At 51.3% G+C, this 20813-nt stretch overlaps 2 protein-coding genes across 9 annotated transcripts in view; both read right to left on the bottom strand.

Annotated features, from left to right (window-relative positions):
- Positions 1-582: 582 nt before the first annotated feature.
- On the bottom strand, positions 583-17119 carry GET4 (guided entry of tail-anchored proteins factor 4). Its single transcript, XM_077316388.1, has 9 exons — positions 16841-17119; positions 7747-7825; positions 7143-7224; positions 6660-6809; positions 4557-4695; positions 3674-3814; positions 3480-3555; positions 2551-2623; positions 583-1919 (listed from the first exon to the last, which is right to left on the bottom strand). The coding sequence occupies exons 1-9, from the start codon at positions 17032-17034 to the stop codon at positions 1831-1833; spliced, it is 1023 nt and encodes a 340-aa protein (XP_077172503.1). The 5' UTR covers positions 17035-17119; the 3' UTR covers positions 583-1830.
- Positions 17120-19557: 2438 nt separating this feature from the next.
- Positions 19558-20813, bottom strand: part of SUN1 (Sad1 and UNC84 domain containing 1) — a 33545-nt gene continuing 32289 nt past the window's right edge. For all 8 annotated transcript variants that reach the window (XM_077316919.1, XM_077316921.1, XM_077316925.1 and 5 more), the window contains one exon: positions 19558-20317. In XM_077316919.1, the coding sequence (XP_077173034.1) occupies positions 20204-20317 (114 nt within the window). In that variant the 3' untranslated portion in view covers positions 19558-20203. The remainder of the gene's footprint in view (positions 20318-20813) is intronic.

Genomic DNA, 20813 nt, shown 5'->3' with positions numbered 1-20813 from the left:
AAACAGATTAAAACAAATTAGTCGGAGCAAGACCACAGACGCCACCCTTGTGTCTACTTAAAAGCACTTCTGGTGGGATGGGGAGATCAAGGCTCACACCTGAGTTCAGTGTCCGCGCATGAATTTGTCCCCACAAGTTGTTGACCAGAGAAAGCTTCCGTGTGGCCCCTATAAGCCTAGCGCAGGCGTCCAAGAAGTTGGAAAGGGAAGGTATATATGTGTCTGGGAGAGCGGCAGTGGGCATGAAGGGTTAACGATTCAAATAAATGTGCCGCTCGACAAAGGAAAGCTTTTGGGTTTCAACGACTGCCGGAAACGGAGCAAAATTAGCACAGCGGTCCCTTCTGTTAAATAACAGATTTGCAGAGTCTGCGGAAGAGTAAGACGCGGAAGACTAAAGAGCAAAGGGGCAAGCTCTGAATTGCTGGGGGGCTGGACCCATCAGTCAAGGAAAGGGCTCACCGCCCTGGAAAAGAAGGATCCTGTGCCCCACCCAATGAAAACCGCAGACCCCCAAGCCAAATAGATGCCTGTGGAACTGTAAGCACGCAACCAAAAGGCAAGAGGCTCCCCCGAAAAAAATCCCAGTATAAAGTATTTATTTAATACTCAACAATTAACACAAATCCATTCTTTTTGTTTTGTTTTTTTGCTTTTTACAGTAAATAAAAATGCGCTATTCCCCCTCATGCATGATCGCCGTTATTAATCTAAGCCTTTTCATCTTAAATGTGAAAAAATAAAGTGTGTCCCCCTCCCCCGCCCCGTTTCATCTTGACGCCGTTCCTCCGGCAGCTGGGGCCGGGCGCCCAATGAGACGAGATGCAGACTGACACCCAAGCGTGTGATTTGCAGTGGCTGGCGCGAGTTCGCCCTTTCCGTCCTTTGCTTGCGCGTGAAGTGTTAAAACGAGTCGAGAAATCATCTAATAAAAAATAAATAGCCAACGAGACAGAGCCCAGAGGTCCACGGCGTCCCCTTGCGTTCGAGGAGCCCCCGGTTCCAAAATCTTTGCATGCTGTGTTTCCGGCTGAAGCAGAGCGTTTTGGCTAGGCAGTGCAGGCAGGAACGACCAAGCCCTCACGGAAATGAAAGCCGCCTGCCTAGGGAACGAGGCGTTTTCGCCTCCGGATTCCGAAACAGGAGTCCCGCGACACAAACAGACCTTCTGCTTCAAGCCCTGGGTGTCGGAGAGAGATTCTGACTGCGGAGAAAGAGATCCGGGGGAGGCTAGAATTGGTTGGCAGGTCAAGGGCTACGTGAAATCGTTCAGGGCTCCACAATGGATCTTTCCTCGATTTGTTCTTTGTTGTGCCCACTTTCCCAGGGTCTGGCTCTCATCTGGCTCCTCTCCAGAAGTTCTAATCCTGCCTTTCCCGGTGATCCGAGCACTTCATCCGATCAGCGAACCCAAAAGGCAGGGCTTCAATGTATGCGTATATATATAAAGCCACACATTCCACATTCTGCTTTTGTTTAGTGTGTTGGTGAAAGAGGGAGCGCTGAACGCCGCTTAAGGAGACGACGGGAGGCAGCTGATATCTCCGCCTGTCACCGGCCGGCGTTTCAAAGGTCCGCCAACCGTCACACCAGATCGGCTCTCGGCTGCCCCGCTGCCGTTTTTATATAAATAATATAGACCAAAACGTTATGAACATCTCAGCAACCTCTTTTTAAAAAAAAAAAAAGAAAAGAAAAAAACCCCAACAAAACGGAGGAGCCCTTGGACCTGTGGAGAAGCGATCTCGGGATCTGTCCCCAAAGTGTCTTTTCCGAGCGGCCGAGCGAACGGACGCGCTTGTCAAAGATTCCCGACGGCTCTGGCGGGCGTCAGTCGAGCTCGATGGGACTGCTGTCCTCCTGCCTGTCTTCGGCGTCCTCCTCCTCCCCGGCCACCATCAGGCTGTTTAAAAGATTGCCTGGGGTGGAAGTCCAGGGACAGGGTCAAGGGTCAATCGGTTACATGTGGAGGGGAGGGCTTTGGGCGTTTTGCAGTTTTTAATTAATTTAATTTTTCGTGCCGCCTTGAGCAGGGCACAGGGCAAAAATGCAAGGAAACACAAACACAGAGATTCCGTCTCCCACCTGCCCCCGCCAGCTGCTACAAACAAGAGAGGCGTTCGTCCGCAGAGATGCAGACAGACCTCAAGGGCATCTGTGGGCGGGAGATCTAAAACCAAGATTCTCCGATCTTTTTGAGCTCGTGTGCAGCGTTAGACTCCTGGCACACATATTGGCTGCTGCAGGAGGCAGAGTTGCAGAGAGAAAGCCCAAGCGTTAGGGAGAAGAGGGCTAATTTTAAATATTCTGCTGAGAAAGAGGAGTGGAAGAGAACAAAGCCAACCCTGTAGGGGCAGCTGCCACTGAACAAGCATTGTTTTAATATGCCAAGTCAATTGGACGTTCAGTGGTCAATCTGAGCAGCCCCCCACACCCGCTGGGCAGGCAGCAGGGTGCCCACAGCCACCCCTGCTGCGAGCTGAACAAAAGCAAGTTTACTGTGGGCCCTTCCCGAGACTGGACGCGTTACGGCTTCTGGCGAAAACTCACCTAGTAATCCTCCGTAGGACGACGTTTGTTTTGGGGGAACGCCGAAGAAAAGCTGTCCTATCCTGTCTAGGTACTGGAGGGGCAGGGGGGGAAACGAGAAGGGGGGTTAAAAGGTAAAGGTAAAGGTATCCCCTGTGCAAGCACCGAGTCATGTCTGACCCTTGGGGTGACGCCCTCCAGCGTTTTCATGGCAGACTCAATACGGGGTGGTTTGCCAGTGCCTTCCCCAGTCATTACCGTTTACCCCCCAGCAAGCTGGGTACTCATTTTACCGACCTCGGAAGGATGGAAGGCTGAGTCAACCTTGAGCCGGCTGCTGGGATTGAACTCCCAGCCCCATGGGCAAAGCTGTCAGACGGCTGCCTTACCACTCTGCGCCACAAGAGGCTCAAGGGGGGTTATGACTCCCAATTCATCCCCAAAATGGGACACACGCACACCCACACTCCATGTACACACACTATCTAATTGATTTCTGGCAAGAGAATTAAATGCAGACTCTAGGCTTGGACACAACCGCCCTGCTCTGACAGATCTTTTAAGAAAAGCCATGAAAGAACAAAGAATCACGCGACATTAGGGTACCTGCTGCACCCATTCTCCGTTATATTATGGGGTTTCAAGGAGGAGGTTTAGGGGCAGCTACAACTGGCATTTCCACTTATGGGGTGGCCAAATTGTAGCTCGGGGCTGGCAGGGGCTCATGGGAATTGTAGTCCATGGACATCTGGCGAGCCAGAGTTTGCCCACCCCATGTAAACAATCTCAGTTGTGCTAGGTAAAAGCCAAGCGCCCCCCACCTCTTTTAAATCAAAAGACCTCCACACAAACATGCACGTTCAAAGACCACGAAAGGGCAGGTTTCCACACTGTGCTTTTAAGGTGGTCCTACGGAAAGGGACCAATGGTGCAGACTGAAAATGACTTACTTCATTATACATGGGGTCCCTCTTCAGTGAAGGCTGATACTGTTCACATAATACTGTGAAAACCGTTAGCTTGCCTCTGAAACAGAAGAGACACACACACACACACACACACACATGAATGCCAGTGTAAAAAACCAAGGCGAGGAGGCAAAAAGGTCATAATCGAGCGACCCGGTTACGAAAACGAACCTTACCCGTCCACGGCCAGCAGCAGAAACCAGATGAAGTTCAGCAAGGGCTGGACGAAAGGGGGTCCCCTTTCTATGGAGGGGTGTTTCTGCGTGTAGGTCGTAAACACCACTAACGCGCTGGTCTTGTTTTTCAAGCAGAGGAATCTGGGGGGAGAGGAAGCCGAGCTTTGAGTCCTCAAAGGCTTCATTTCAAGGCCAGCTCCCGGACAAGCCCCTGCTCCCTGAGCGGCTGGGATTGACAAAGCTTCCTCGAGGACAATCGTGGGACCTGCCCTCGCTGTCTACTGGGGGATGGGTCAACAGCTCTCATTCCCCTTTCTAAGAGCACATTCCCTACTGCTCAGCCATGTCGGCGTCTGAAAAAACGAAGCTTCATGTACCGCTATTGAGGTCAATATTATTTTCTCAAATGGGCAGTGGGGTCTCCAGTGGAGGTCTTCCACACCACTCACGACCTTGTTCTTCCACTGGCAATACCCAAAATCGAACCTGGGCCTTCTGTGTGCGATGCAGATGTTCTACTGCAAAACAACAGCCCCACCAAAGGACTATTCCCTTACTCTTGTATCTGCGCTGCAGGGAATAACACTGGCCAATCTTAAAGAGTCGCTGCAGGGATTATCGAGATAATGAACACGGAAAGCGTTTAAGCTTCCAAAGAAATGCCAGAGCTAAGCGTTCTTGGCAGGGATTTGGACCCAGCTTGGTGTCTACCTACTGAGGCATGCTAATCCAGCTTTCCTAAGTCTTTTTATTTTAAAGACAAATCTGAAGAATGCTCAGCGCATTTGAAAACAGACGGAAGCCCGCGCCGTTTCCCTCTCCTCCTTTCCCAGTGACCTGGGGGGGGGGGGGGACATTAACGCTGAAAGTAAAAGGCTCTTACTGCAAGACCGCCTGAGCGACGAACATGTCCACCTCGCTGCGGTAACCCCTGGAAGAGGAATACTCCACCAGCATGTTCGCGCACCCTTCCCCGTCCGTGGAGTGCAGGAAGTGGTACCGGGATTCGCAGTAGTTTTGTTCTGGAGAGAAACGGAAGCAAAGCAAGCGGTGAGAACGAAAGACAGTGGCCCGTTTGTGGCACGTCCCCCCCCCCTCAAGCATGGTCCTTTGTGGAGTAGCCTTTATGGAGGACAGAAGGCTTGAAAATCTCTGGAAATGACGGGTTAGGCAAGGTTAGGAACCTGAAGGATCAATTAGACTGGGGCGGACAAACGGTGGCTTCCCCAGGTTTATATGGACTACAATTCCCATGCTGGCAGGGGCTCATGGGAATTGTAGTTCATAGACACCTGGGGAGCCACATTCTGCCCACCCCAGCTCTAGACCCTCTCCCCCCCTACTCACTCCACTATGTCCCTTGGCCCCTCTCCTCTCCACATCATGGCTTGTTACAGAAATGTGAAATTCTGAAATTGTAGAGAGAGCTAAGCATATCACGACTGTTCCAGAGGGAAGCCGTGTTGGTCTGAAGTAGAACTGCTAGATCTGAGTCTAGAGGCACTGCAGGAACTAACAAGGTCTTTGGGGGGGGGACTTGTAGAAAATATCTGGAGGATTACAATGAAGTGGACGCTGGGGGGGGGTGGGGGAAGATTTTCTTCCTGTTCTACAGTTGCTAGTCTACAATGATTTTCAATATCAATGATTCACTTTTTAGGCAGTTAATTCTGACACCTGACAACGGGAGGGCTGGCTCGTGAACCCCTGAAATATTTTGTTGGGTCTCTATGGTGCTACTAGATTTGGAAGGGAGCACATGGGTGCTAAAACTGCTGTGAGCACATCTTAAACGTCAAAAGGTGCAAACCTCCTTGTAGCCGAGAACCTCAGAAGCCAAGACAGGTCTGAGCTATGCCACGGGAATTACAGAGAAATATACAGTGAAGTAAACAGGGCAATAACCCAACTAGAGGGAACTAGGACAGCTTAATGGTAACACAAGATCGCTAAATCCAGCTTAGTAGGGAGACATTCAAGGAGTTTCGCTAAACAGCGCTTTATTGAGGGATTCCAAAGTGTGATGTGTATTAGTCATCAAGGTAGAATATTTCCACAATCAAACGAAGGCTTAGGAGAACCATTCCACCAGCCTGCTGGCATTCCAGACGCCTTGGCAAGTCTTGGGGGCAGGGTGAATAAGGGAACGGATCGCCCACAATAAGTCTGCCCTGAAGTCCTGCCAAATTTCTAATCCAGCACGTTCGTCCTGGATTTAAACCCAAGGAGAGTCGGAGCCAAGATTCTTTGGATCTCCCTCCTCCGATACGCCTGCCCAAGACTGAGCAGAGTCATAAGTGGTTTAGGAGACGCAGGGCGGAATTCAAGGAACTATTTTAGTCACCCCCCAAGCAACCGGCGGGATTATTTCAGTATTCCTGGAAGCACGCAGGATCTCCCTGCTTCCAACCTCAGAGGACAAACAGCTTGGAAAGTTGTGCTTCACTTCCAGAAGTGGTTTCCTAGAATCATAGAGTTGGAAGGGTCCTCCTGGATCATCTAGTCCAACCCCCTGCACTATGCAGGACACTCACAACCCTCTCGCTCCTCCACTGTCCCCTGCCACCCCCTTGAGCCTTCACAGAATCAACCTCTCCGTCAGATGGCTCTCCAGCCTCTGCTTAAAAATCTCCAAAGATGGAGAACCCACCACCTCCCGAGGAAGCCTGTTCCCCTGAGGAACCGCTCTGACTGTCAGGAACTTCTTCCGGATGTTTAGACAGAATTTCTTTTGAATTAATTTCATCCCATTGGTCCCTCTGGGGCAAGAGAGAACAACTCTGCTCCATCCTCTGTAGCAGGGGTACTCAACCTGTGGTCCTCCAGATGTCCATGGACTACAATTCCCACGAGCCCCCACCAGCATTTGCTGAAGAATACACCTGAATACACGCTGAAGAATACACCTTCAATCCACTTTAGTGATGATTTGTGAGTGGGTCAAGTGCACGGAAAGGTGCGCGATCTACGTTTTCGCTGGACCTACCTTTCCACAAGGTGATGGCGAGGAACTGGTGCAGTTTGGGGTGCCCGAGTTTCCCTGACCCTCCGCTGGACCACTTCAGGGCCCTGGACACGAAAGCGACTCTTTCGGGTGAATTTGGATCCATCAGGCTGAAGACTTTCGCCAGGTTTTCTAAGGAAGGAATATGAACAAAACAACCCTGTGAGGCATTTTCTACGGCGGCGGCAGCAGCCCGAAAGAGAAATGACCAGGCAGCGTAGCTCTGAAAGCACGCTCAGAAATGCGGTCTGGAGCCGAATGTTCAGGAGAGGCGAGCCACAACATGTGTTCTAGCGTGACTCTGATGCCCTGGAGGACGCCCCGCCTGCAGGCTGTCAGAGGTACGTTCGCAAAAACGGTCCTCGGAGTCTGCCGGCTCATTCCACAGGGCCCCACGAGAACAGGGAAGCCCTCAGCGGGTGATGCTCCCAAGGCCAAGGACGGTTCAATCGGGAAATCTCTCACCTAAGAGCTCATCGGTCACTTTAGCATCCGATTTCTCCAGCGACTCTAAAACAAGCATGGACAGGTCAGCGGCACTGTTTTGCTAGGAGACACAGAAGGGGAAGGGGGGAGTTGGGAACGCAGCTAAGTATCGGGTTCGAGCCTCGGTGATGTACGCTGGCTGTCACTACATCCGCCCTCAAGCACTTGCCGGCTTGGATCCATTCCCCCAGTCTTACCCCCTCTTGACTTCGGCCCCCAATCTCATGTGCCGTGTGCCCCTTGGTCTCTCAAAGGAGACTTCCCCCTTCTCCCTTTTTCACAGCATTCCCCTCCTGTCTCTGCTAGGCTTCAACGCCGACTAGCATTTTACGGGGACGAAGGGCAGCCAGGTGCATGCCGTGAGTTGTGCCCCTCAAGGATCTCATGAGATTTTAAGGAAAGGGCAGCCATATGAGCATTCTGTGTGGCTGCCTGGAGGTCTTCCCCAAGGTGGGGCGTTAGTTGGCCACTCCCTTCAGCAAGGTAAGCCACTGGTTGTTATGTCTGTGGGCATCCCCTCCTCCCCATGACCCCCGGGACCTTTTGCTGCAGCGTCCCCACCCGGTTGTGCAAAAGGCCTTACCTGGTTATGACTGAAGAACAGCAGTGCCCCAGAATACATGAGTTCTCTCGCTTCCACATGTTTGCCTTGGGACATGTACCTGCAAAGAGAGGGAAGGAGAGGTTTCCAGATCACGGGGCACCAAGAGAAAAGAGCCGTCGGAAGAGGCGGGCTATGGCTCATGAACATCACAGTTCTTGGTTTGTCTGCTGGACTCTTGCTGTGTTCTGCTGCTGCAGACAGGCCAACACAGCTACCTGCCTTGATCTACCCCCAGCACCGAGAGACATGCTTATGAATGCTCAGCATCCTTTGCGATATCTCGACAAGCTGGAAAACGGGGCAAAAATGAATTTCCATAGTTCTGCGTTTAGGTAGGAAGAATCAAATGCATCATTACAGGATGGTGAGGGGTTTGGAGACCAAGACATATGAGGAAAGGTTGGGAGAGCTTGGTCCGTTTAGCCTGGAGAGGAGACGACTGAGAGGGGATCCGAGAACCATCTTCAAATATTTGGAAGGGCTGTCATGCAGAAGATGGAGCAGAATTGTTCTCTCTTGCCCCAGAGGGACGGACCAGATCAAATGGGATGAAATTAATTCAAAAGAAATTCCATCTAAACCTCCGGAAGAAGTTCCTGACAGTCAGAGCGCTTCCTCAGTGCAACAGGCTTCCTCGGGAGGTGGTGGGTACTCCTTGTTTGTGGAGGTTTTTCAGCAGAGGCTCGATAGTCATTGGACAGAAATGCTGATTCTGTGAACTTAGGCAGATTGTAAGTGGGTGGGCAGGAAGAGACAGTGTCTGAGCTTGTCTCCTGCGGCCCCTCCTTCCATGCCCAGGGAAATGCTGATCGCCACTTTAGGGTCAGAAGGAGAATTTCCTCCAGGCCAGACTGACCAGGGATTATGGGGGGATTTTGGGGTGGGGGGGCAAGGGACATCATCTGGACATGGAATTGGGGTCCCTGTGAGTGGGCAGGTAGTTGGGAATTCCCTGATGATGCATCTCTGGAGGTCCCTTCCAACTCTACGATTCTAATAACAATAATTTCATTTTTGTATTTCGCCCCTCCCTGGCAAGCTCAGGGCACAACGCATCACAGCTAAAACAATCAGAAAAAATAACTTGCACATGCAGCGCAAACTAAACATTCAACCCGGCTTATGAATTTCAAGCCAGCCTTTAAAAGATGCTGTTCCGAGCAAGCCAGCAAAAACGCAGGCACGGAGAAGCACATGCCAAATCTAGGGGCGTTGCCCCTAGCAACGGACCCCGGGAGTGGCGCCAACCCACCCACGCCCCTCTCCGGGAGGCGGGAGGACGATTAAGCCCCTGGCCCTGTTTGGCCCTCTGCCCGGAAGCAAAGCCCGGGGTCAACCCCCCCCGCCCCCAATAACATCCAACCTCCATCTCTCCCTGCACCAGAATTCCCGTCTTCAAAACGCCCCCCCACTTCTTAGAATCTCAAATTGCAGGACATTCATTCCAGGAAGTGCATTACTGCCTCTTATCTCAGGGCTTTTCGGGTAATATTAGCTGCGGCTGAGGACACACTGACATTGGCCCTGAGGACAGGCTGGAGAAGGGACCAGCTGCCTGGAGTGGCCACTCAGAAGCCACGGAAGGGGTCCTAGCCCACTCTATAAACGTGGCAACAGGGCATGCCCACATCAGATGTTAAGAAAGCACTAAATGCCTCCCCCCACCCCACTCAGCAAAGCGTTTTGTTTGGCACTCGATGCCCCAGCCCCAAGTGCGGCTTCGTTATACCCTTGAAGGTTCCTGTAAGCGTCCAGATAATGGATCGTCCCTTGCTGCTCGGGGATCCTGGCACAGGCAAGCCCATCTCGCTGCTGATGTTGATCCAACGAGGGGAAAAAAGAACGTGCATATCTTCATGCCCACTAAAGAGCATGAAGATCATCGGACCAAAACGTGCGAAGACCCTCGGGCCAAATGACTGAAACTAGCCTTGGCCCCTGCTCTGCTAAGAGAGATCAGGGCCCTGCAAGACCCTAACCCGTTCTGCTAGACAGAGCTGCTCCCCCAGGCCTAAGATCGGAGGGCTCTGACAGACCTGCGAGAAACGCTCCTCTCACTGTCAAAAATTCAGAGTGGACTTATTCTAAAGATTGGAATCCCCACCATCAAAACCTGAATGAACTGGGGGCTACTGAACCAGACTGGTTTTATTGCATTTATATAATTGACGTTACGATTTTTCTGATCGTTTTACCGACTCCTGTGGCCTGCTCTGAGGGCCAATTATAAAAGCAATTCTTATTCTTAGCCGTTGCCATTACAGAAACGACACAGCGCTGCCTGGGCTACCCCAATCTCGTCAGATCTCAGACGTTAAGCAGGGTCGACCCTGGCTAGTATGCGGAGGGGAGGACCTCCCCCCCCCCCCAGGAATACCGAGGTTGTGATGTGTGCAGACAAACACAAGCCACCTCTGAACATCTCCGGCCTGGAAAACACTGCAGGAGTGCCACAGGGCCACAATGGTCCCAGGGCAATCCTAAACCCAATCCAAAGCAGAGCATCTTCCCAGTCCATTCAAGGGGCACCTGGTTAGGAACGCACGGCTGATCTCGTAAACATCTGACCAGGGGACAAACACTATCAGATATGCAAGGACCATTAATTCCACACTGGGAAATTGCCAGCAACAGAGAAAAGCTTCTGGGTACTTCTTGCAACTGTCTAAAAGGCATTTAAGAGCCGGAATGCTACAGAAGACAAAGAGATTAAAGATAGAAGCTGATCGGACAGCTTCTTAGAGGGGACAATCTTTTTCTGCAGGGATTTCTACGAATACCTGGACAGGTTACAAAGGAAAACCGGCTAGGACAGACAGGGTATCAGCTCCTCTTTGGGTCGTTTCATGTACGGCTTCAGCCTTCCTTGGGCTTGGATTCCAGAGCATTTAAAAGACAAAACCAGTCGCATTTGAAGTTCCCGATCGCGTAGCGTCGTGGGCGTAGAGGAATGCTGCGGTGGTTACTGGCGTGGCCTACCAGGAAATGGAATCTGCAGGGCTACACTGGCTGTCCTGAGTCCTCGGTGTTGTAATTCACCTCTTAACTGGAATCACCGATTTGAACAAGTAGATTGTATGTAACTATGGTTAGTATAATGCAACGTCCTTTGGAATACTATATATGCTATAGATAGATGCTTCCATGCTCGAGAGGACAGGCAGGGGTCAGAAGGGCAAGGTATCCGCAGCTTCTTCACCCGGAAGAAGTTCCTGACAGTCAGAGCGGTTCCTCAGTGGAACAGGCTTCCTCGGGAGGTGGTGGGTTCTCCATCTTTGGAGGTTTCTAAACAGAGGCTGGAGAGCCATCTGACGGAGAGGCTGATTCTATGAAGGCTCAAGGGGGTGGCAGGGGACAGTGGATGAGCGATTGGGATGTGAGTGTCAAGCACAGTGCAGGGGGTTGGACTAGATGACCCAGGAGGTCCCTTCCAACCCCATAATTCTAGCATTCTAGTCAATGATTCTGATTATCAAGTCGCCCATTGTTCTCTTATTGTGGACACCTTGATTGAATTCAAAGTATTTCCCATGCAATTCCCTTTCAAGTGAACACGAACAAATCCAAATTTAAGTGAACACGAACAAATCCTCCCCATTTATCTCTGGCACCCATTCACCATTTTCATTCTGCTGTGCGTTAATTGGCCCTCACGCTTGCCCGTAAGCATGAACTGATCCCCCCCATTCCATCCGTGCATCTGAGGAAGCGTGCGCGCACACGAAAGCTCACGCCTTGAACAAAAAGTGGTTGATCGTAAAGAGGACTCTGGACTCTAAATCTGTCCTGCCGCTTCACACCAGCACGGCGACCCACTTGAATCTGTCCTGGGTACTTGCCTGTAAACTCATGTGCAGGGCCATCCTAAGCAGAGAAACGTCCTTAGAAGCCAGTGGTTGGCTTTGATCCGCATAAGACAATTTGCACCACTCTGCCGAGCAGGAAGCAGGGATGTGTAACAACTGGCCCCCCAGATGCACAGATGGATGCAGTTTTTATGCAGTGCATTTATTTTTAGCCCCCTCTGGAACAAATCACTTACATGTAAATAACAACAAGAGCTGGAGGAGGGATAAATGCCTAGGGCAGGGGTAATCAAACTGCGGCCCTCCAGATGTCCATGGACTACAATTCCCAGGAGCCCCTGCCAGCAAATGCTGGCAGGGGCTCCTGGGAATTGAAGTCCATGGACATCTGGAGGGCCGCAGTTTGACTACCCCTGGCCTAGAGTATCTGCTGAAGTATTATTTTTAAAACCTCAGGTTCCTTTTCATTGTATAGTCCTGCTTCCTATTTTCCTTCCACCAGAAGGTGATCTCTGGGACATCTGACCACTTTAAAAACCCACCCTTATTTTCATTTTCCGTGTCAACCGTCTAAATGTTTGGTGTAACGGTCAGAGTGCCTTGGGTTACTTCTTTACACAGCGAGTGATCAAAATGTGGAATTGGCTGCCAAAGTTAATGTTAATTGGGGGGTTTATGGGGATTTTATTGTGTTTTAACTGTTTATGTTATAAACCGCCCTGAGACCTGTTTGGAGAAGGGCAGTCTAAAAATTAAATAATAATAAACAATAAACAATAAATAATAAAGAGCCTTTTGTGGCGGAGAGTGGTAAGGCAGCCGTCTGAAAGCTTTGCCCATGAGGCTGGGAGTTCGATCCCAGCAGCCGGCTCAAGGTGGACTCAGCCTTCCCTCCTTCCGAGGTCAGTAAAATGAGTACCCAGCTTGCTGCTGGGGGGTAAACAGTCATGACTGGGGAAGGCACTGGCAAACCACCCCGTATTGAGTCTGCCATGAAAACGCTGCAGGGCGTCACCCCAAGGGTCAGACATGACTCGGTGCTTGCACAGGGGATACCTTTACCTTTACTAAATAATAATAAAGGATGTAGTGATGGCCACAGGTACACAGCTTTAAAAGGGGATTAAACTGAGGTCTACCAGTGGCCAGGGAAAACAGAGTTATGTTGCTCTGAGTGGTGGAAGTGGAGCATACAAAATACAATTAAGTAACAAGTTTGAGACAAGATAAAACACACCTAACCTGCCCTGCTGCGTGTGCTTTTGAGAAGGAAGAGTTTATATTGTCGGCTTCCTCCTCTTCCTTTTCGAAAGGAAAGCGGGCGATCGGAGACGTCGCAAGTCAAGTGGGGAGCTTTAACAATCTCCCATGATAAGCATTTGCAAGCAGGAGAAGAATGTGGCTCTGGCTCGCACGTCGGTCATTTTAGCTACGTGATTGTTGACTACGCAAACCGCCAGGACCGGCTTGTCGATTCCAGGACAGCGCCTGCCAAGAGCAGAGCGGGCGACAGAGAGCATTGCTATCAGCTCTAAGCTCTCCTGGAATTCAAAACCTCCCTCGGGCCAAGGGCTCCAGTTTCTCAAGCTGGCCCAGGACTCTGCTCTGGCAAGGCAAGGGAAGCGGAGAGGAACCCTTGTGCGCCCCCAACCCGGGTAAGAACAGGAAGCCGACGAGGCAAACGGCTGGCTCAGCTGTCAAGAGTCAAGCCAGGCAGATGCCCTTGCCTCAAACTCGCCTACCCCGAAGCTCAGCTCAGCTCACGGCTAAACCCTTCCTCACGCCTAAACCCTTCCTTGGCCTAGCTGCCAAGCCCAGAGTAATTATATTAACCGTGTCATCCTAAACAGAGCTGCACCCTCCCAAGTGCGTGGATGTCAATTGGATTAGAAGGACGTAACTGTGTTTAGGACAGCACCTTAAGCCCCTTCTCCCATCCGCATCCCATCCTTCTTTGCCTTCTTCCAAGCTCCTTTTCCCTGGCTTCTCTTGCCTAGAGCAAAGCGCTTAAGGGATAAGCATTTCCCACCGTTTGCCCTTCTCCCTGCCGAAGCCCTGCTTTTCTCCGGGACCTGGCATGATTTGGAAAGCAAGTTAGCGAACGGCATGCTGATTTGGGGAGGGAGGCATGGCCGATCAGCAGAGCGTAGGCCTTGTATGTCCGGAATGCTTCCGGGTTCAGTCCCTGACTTCACTCGCGAAAGACCTTGCTCTAGCCTGAGAGCTTGAAGAACAGCGGTCAGCCAGTAGGGATTATTCCCTGAACTAGAGGGACCCATCACGGTCTGACTTCACCTCAAATTGCTTTCTGTGCCTGAAGATTTCCTACCTGTGCCAGCTACTTGGTAACACACGGGCAGTAGGCAGAATAGGAACTGCTACGCCCCCCTCTCTCTCTAAGGATAGAATATTATCATAGAGTTGGAAGGGACCTCCTGGGTCATCTAGTCCAACCCCTTGCACTTTGCAGGACTCTCACAACCCTCTCGCTCATCCCCTGTCCCCTGCCACCCCCTTGAGCCTTCACAGAATCAGCCTCTCCGTCAGATGGCTCTCCAGCCTCTGTTCAAAAATCTCCAAAGATGGAGAACCCACCACCTCCTGAGGAAGCCTGTTCCACTGAGAAACCGCTCTGACTGTCAGGAACTTTAGATGGAATGTTTAGATGGAATTTCTTTTCAATTAATTTCATCCTATTCATTCTGGTCCATCCCTCTGGGGCAAGAGAGAACAATTCTGCTCCATCCTCCATATGGCAGCCTTTTAAATCCTTGAAGGTGGTTATCAGATCCCCTCTCAGATCCCCTCTGCAGACTAAACAGACCAAGCTCCCCCAACCTTTTCCCAAACCCCTTGGGACACTCATGATCCCGGCCTACGTGACTGGACACAGATCTGTAGGCTGTTGTTATCCCCTAATTAACCTTGAGCATCAATCCTACTTAAGAGACATTAGGTAGAATCACCAAGTGCACACCCTTGAACTCCACACTATCCATGTGCAAAGTACCAACAAGGGGACATACATGGTGGTTTTGGGGGATGAAGGTGGGCACCGAAAATCCATTCCCAAACAAACTGCCTATAGGCCAAATGGGAGCCGTTTGGGAAAGCCGTCATGCTTGGGTAGATTTTTAAAAACCAGTGTCTTCTTATTAACTCCTAGCTGGCTGTATTGTGGTCCAGACTGCCAACTGCCCTGAGTTCTAAAGGATGTTGGAATTCATGCCGCTCTCAGGAAAGGCAGGCCGCTCACAAAAGTGAAGACGGCCAGAAACGCCACAATTCCAAGCCTGTCTACTCAGGAGCAAGCGCCGCTGAGTTCCAAGCACGCCTACCCACAGCCTGGCTGTGGATAAACAGGTTTATTTGTGACCTGAACTTCTAGGAGCCAGCCTACGACAAGCGTATTGCTTGTTCTTTCTTAAACCTTCAAAATAACCAGGCCTTGGGTGTTTAGTCGAAATGTCAGGAACCTTTTCCGAATATTTAGCCGGATGTACTGCCTCTCCCCAGCCAACTTTACTTTCCCTCCCCTTCCTGAAAAGAAGAGTGATCGGAAACCAGAAGGACAAATTCCTGGTGGAATGGGCTGCAAGTCTTCCCTTGTAGCGTTCAGATGGCAGGGCTGTTTAATCAGGCTTTATCCCCGATTTAGGTTTTATCTGCCAGCCGACAGGAAATGCTTTTTTGTCGCTTCACCTGCAAATCCCTCCTTGCTGTGAAGCTTTACTAGGCGACTCTGGGCCAGTCTGTCTCCCTCGGCCTAATCAGGGTAGCCAACTCAGGCCTGCGGAAAAGCGTCAAACTCCTTTTATAGAAGCGTACTAATAGGATGGTACTTATCAGCTGCTGTTGTTTACCTCTCTCCGACTGCCAAGTAGGCCTCTGGGACAAAATGACAAGGCATTTTTTCCCTTCAGCTGGATTGCAACTAGGGGGGTGCACTTCGGCTCCGTTCGGCCGCCTCGGGGATCACCAAAGCCCAGGCCCAGAGCTTGGCGCCTGCGTGCAGCTGCCACCCCTCCTGTCCATGGCGCTGGCCTCCTATGTGCTACGCTGGGCTTCAGTGATCCTGATATCCCTGGACTACCATTTCCATGAGACCCTGCCAGGAAGCGCTCATGGGAACTGTAGTCCATGGACACCTGGAGGGCCGCAGTTTGACTACCCCTGAGAGGTTGCTGAGCGCTCCTGAACCAGCAAATCCCTCTCAGTCTCCCACGCAGGGCTCTTGCGAGGATCACATGGACTGGCAAAGAATGCCATTAATCATACCAGCTGTGAGTCACCGGACCAGTTATTTCGGTTCAGCCTCACCGACTTCTCGTGGATGTTGGGAGGATAAAAAGGAGGGCGTGCAATCCAGGGAATTTATTTCTGGAGGACTCGGAGCCCGTCCTCCTCTTTCAGCCCACCCTCCCTCGCAGAGGTGTTGCGACAACAGAATTGAGAAAGGGAATATGACAACAGGCAGAGGGCGTTGCCAACTCCCAGGTGGAGCCTGGGGAGGGCAGTTTGTAATACTATCAAAAACACCCTCTAAAGCAGGGCTAGTCAAACTGTGGCCCTCCAGATGTCCATGGACTACAATCCCCATAAGCCCCTGCCAGCATTGTTGGAAGGGACCGCTGGCAGGGGCTCATGGGAATTGTAGTCCATGGACATCTGGAGGGCCGCAGTTAGACTACCCCTGCTCTAAAGCATCCATTTTCTCCCGTCTGGAGATCAGAGGCATCCTAGGCTCCCCCAAAAAGGTTATCATCCTTCTTAGTTGCAGAGCACTAGTCAGGGAAGTCTCCAGGATGCCCCTGGAGATTGGCAACCTCACGCCAGTCTCGGCTTAGCCTACCTCGCAGGGTTGTTGTGCACAAATGAGGACACCCCAACCCCCTGGCATTTGGGGAGTGGGGGACTTCTAGCCACGCATTGCCATTGCCTCCCTCGCAAGGCTGTTGTACAAAGCTACCAAAAAAAAACAACAACCCGGTCATTTCAGGCCAGATTCGCAGTTCGGCCCCCTCCCCTTTTTTCTCCCTACGCAGGAGCCGCCGCCAGACCCCCTCCCTCCTCCTCGGCCAATCAGGCGGCGGGGGCGGGTTGAGCGGCAGCCGACCGGGCCAATGGCGTGCGGGGCGAGGCGGAGGGCGCGCGGCCGGCTGGAATCCTCTGGAAGAAGGCGGGGCCGGGGCAGGCGCGCGCGCGGGGCCGGGAAGGGGATGCTGGGTGCGCGCGCAGCCTTCCCCCCCCCTCCCTTCCCCTCGTACCTGAAGAAAAGCGTCCGGTACATTTGGTGCGCCTCGTAATAGTCTCCCTTCTCCACGCTGGCGCGGAGCTTGCCCTCGACGCGCTGCACGCCGCCGCGGTTCCTCGCGCTGCCCCCGCCGCCGCCGTTGCTGTTGGCCGCGCCGCCGCCACCTCCGCCGCCGCCGCCCTTCAAGCCCTCCTGCTCCGCCGCCATGACTGCGGGGCGACAGACGCGCGCCGCCTGAGTCGCCTTGCGCCACAGCGCCTGCCCGGCTTCCGTCGGCCCCGCCCAGCGACCGCGGGGGGAGGGAGAGAAGGAGGCGGGACGGCGGCCCGCGAGGGACACGCGCAACAATGGCGTCGCGCGACGCGCCGCCCACGTGACGCGGCCCGCGCGGGGAAGGGGGGGACGTCTCCATGGCGACGCTGGAACGAAAAGAGTTGCCGCGGTTGCCGACCTCCAGCTGGGCCCTGGAGACTCCCCCCCCCCCTCTCTCAAGAATTATAAGATTCCTGCCCATCCTCTAATGCAGGGGCGGTCTAACTGGGGCTCTCCAGAGGTGCATGGACCACAATACCCATGAGCCCCTGCCAATGGAAGGGGCTCATGGGTATTGTAGTCCATGCACCTCTGGAGAGCCAGTCTAATAGGCCATCCTCAATGCCAGGGGTAGTCAAACTGCGACCCTCCAGATGTCCATGGACTACAATTCCCATGAGCCCCTGCCAGCGAATGCTGGCAGCGGCTCATAGGAATTGCAGTCCAAGGACATCTGGAGGGCCCCAGTTTGACTACCCCTGCTCAATGCCCTTCCACCCTCTGTTCTGGACAAACAATCCAGTCTCTGTGACAAAGAAGTGTGATATTACAAACCACAACATGCAAAACCCTGTGTGTGTGTGTGGAGGGGACATTTCAGCTTTCCAGGACCTCCCTGTTCTCCATTTTTCACTGCAAACCGCCCTGAGCTGCAAGGGAGGGTGGTATGTTTATATATAATGACATAAAATAAAAATAAACATTTGGTAGCTGGCCTAAGAACAGCAGGTTCCTTACAAAGGGATTTCAAAAGGGAGGTTAAGACTAGAGAATGAAGCTGGCTACGTTTGGTGCTGCCGCTGTAAAATTCCGACGCTCTAAAGCAACATAATTTTAAGTTCCATTTTGTGATCTGTTTTAAATTGTATTACGTTTAATGGCTGTATTCTTTTGGTCTTTTATGTATTGACTTCCTACAACTTGGTCTGAATGACTATAATAAAGTTTGATTGAGTGCTGAGAATGAAGCCGAAGACAAAGCAGCCTCCTGGAGTGAACCGGGACCTAGGTTTCTTGTCTCATTACCACTGCTGATTCTCCCTGCCTCTTACCCTTATTCGTATCACACCTAATTCTATCATTCATCTGCTGTCCAGTATTGAGGACAGATAAACTCATGTTCTAGCTGTATCTGAAGTAGTTTACAGTGACTCCCAAAAGCTTGTAACCTGACTTAACTTCTGTCAGATTCAACACTTTAAGGCACTACTGAATTTTTGCTCTTTTCTACAATTTATATTTATCAAACAGTAGTCAACAACCCATTAGACTAATGGCCATTCCATTTATTACCCCAAAACGTTATATGTAAACCACCCTGAGCCGTATGGAAGGGCGGTATAAAAAGAGTGTCCTTGGGGGCTTCCCCCCAAATGCAGGGGTGATGGACAGGCCAGGTTCAGCCTCTCCCTAACAGCTTGTCAATGAGAGCTGATGGAATGTTTTTTGACTGATTACGCCACACTTGAAAAAAGGAGATTTGAGCTGGTCCTCCCCCAGTTCTCTGCACCAAGGCTGAAGTGGGTGGACGGTCTTCCCACCCCCAGCCCCAGATGAGACCAAGATTAGCCAGGCATCGAGCCCAAACCAGCTCCAGTTCCAGTTCCCACCCCACTAACAGACATACCTCCCTCATCTATGTGGCTCCCTAGCCAATCTTCATAACCATACTGGGTTATAGTAGGGACACCACAGGGCACCCCATAGATCGACCTGGAGAACTCCCCGAATTACACATCCAGACTACAAAGATCTGTTCCCCCGAAGAGAATGGCTGCTCCGGAGGGTGGCCTGGAGAGCGCTGGAGGTCTCTGCCCTCTACAAGCTCCACCCTCTACGAATCTCCATGAGTTTCTCAGCCTGGGACTGGCGACCCTACCCCATACCCGCCCACCCCAGGTGTTCCATCCTTCTCCACAAATAACTACATGCCTAATATCCAACCAGTTTCATGCCAGCTCAGGATCCTATTTTGCCATTGCAGCTAACAGCCAGAGAGAGAGAGACAAAGAGAGAGACAGAGACAGGGAGAGACAGAGACAAACAGAGAGAGAAAGAGACAGAGAGTCAGAGACACACAGAGAGAGAAAGAGACAGGGGGACACAGAGACAGAGACAAACAGAGAGAGAAAGAGATAGAGAGACAAAGACAGACAGAGAGAGAGAGACAGAGAGAGAGAGAGACAGAGAGAGAGTTAGCAATGACAAGCTGGCTAATCTTTCTGAACGTCATCCAGGTTGTCGCTCAAGTTATCGTGTGTTGCTTTCCCAGTGAACTGCCTGCTGTGAGGCGATCACAGATTCTAAAGGGAGTTGGTGCCACACGCAAACATTTGTGGCTACGCAAGGGCGTTTGCGATCCGACTGGTTCTCGAGGAGCGCTCGTTCCCTGAGAGATTTTGAACCATTCACCACACGTTCCAAACAAATAAAGAAACTTTATTACTTACTTTGAAATACTACATGCACTTATAGGGCAGAGGGGGGTGGGGGAAGGGGGAATCAAAACTCTTAAAACATTTTTAATAGGAAAGGCAGCAAATTGGAAAGGCAGCAAAAGATAACAGAGACAAATATTCTGGAAAAAGCACTTACAAAAATACATTGCACAAGGTCCTATTTCCCCCCCCTCCCTTTTTTTTTTGCTCTTTAAAAATAAGTTAGTCAATGAAAGAGTTATTCAAAATAGCCCCCACCCTCTCAGCTCCCCAATTTAGATTTCTACAGACCTATCATTATAACTATATTTATATATTTTATATCTTTAACCTACAGTATATGAAACGCCTGTACATATTTAGCAAATCCTCCACAGGCCGTGGGCTCTATCTCTAGCTTAACCTTAACTCAATAAATCTCTAGCTTAACTCCAGAGGCAACTTTTAAAAAAATAAATAAATATGTGAGGGCTTTTGTGGCACACACATTAACCGTCTATCTGGGCAAACCATACAGCCCCACGAGCCACAGGGATATAATTTAAGTTGGGATTTTCTATACTTATATACATATATAACCGGGGGTGGGGGTGGGAATTGTACTAGCAGGTAAAACTTAGCCGCATTCACTCGGGAAGCCTCCCGTGCACACGGAAACGGTACAGGCAGGTGAATTCTGGATTTCCCCAATTGGAAAGCACTTTTAATTCAACAATCCGGAACGCCTTGTCCACCACCTCCTACAAGACAGGAAAAGGCACAGCCTCGCTTACTTTTGGAAATGTTAAGGTTGTTGGCCACAGACGTATTTATTTATTATATTTATATACCGCCCCTCCCCGGAGGCTCAGGGCGGTTGGCATGAAACGTAGAAATGATCCACAAAACAATCCAGAACATGTAAATCACCATAACATTAATACTAAGGACTGATCATTAGTCACAGTGCAAACGATGCAAACAATGCCAAAACAGTGTAATAGTGCAAACAGGTCCAGAGAGTTCTGGGAGGGAGGGGGAAAGCAGGGGCCCTTCATTCGCTGTTGGTTATGCCTGGTCTCAACCAAATGCCTGGCGGAAGAGCTCCCTTTTGCAGGCCCTACGGAAGGGTTTTAGCTCCGTCAGGGCCCTGATCTCCTCCGGGAGCTCATTCCAGCAGGTGGGGGCCAGGACTGAGAAGGCTCTGGCCCTGGTTGAGGCCAGGCGGGCTTCTTTAGGGCCAGGGACCATTAGCCG

Source organism: Paroedura picta, chromosome 17 (assembly GCF_049243985.1).
Source record: "Paroedura picta isolate Pp20150507F chromosome 17, Ppicta_v3.0, whole genome shotgun sequence".
NCBI classification, from domain to species: Eukaryota; Metazoa; Chordata; class Lepidosauria; order Squamata; family Gekkonidae; genus Paroedura; species Paroedura picta.
The sequence above is the reverse complement of the archived record's forward strand: the minus strand, read 5'-3'. Positions and strand labels throughout refer to the sequence as shown.

Coding starts and splice junctions, on each gene's coding strand:
- GET4 (XM_077316388.1), bottom strand. CDS start 17,034: ATGGCGGCGGAGCAGGAGGGCTTGAAGGGCGGCGGCGGCGGAGGTGGC. Junction 7,225..7,746: donor TGTTCTTCAGTCATAACCAG/GTAAGGCCTTTT, acceptor TGTGTCTCCTAG/CAAAACAGTGCCGCTGACCT. Junction 3,556..3,673: donor CTGCTGCTGGCCGTGGACGG/GTAAGGTTCGTT, acceptor CTTCTGTTTCAG/AGGCAAGCTAACGGTTTTCA.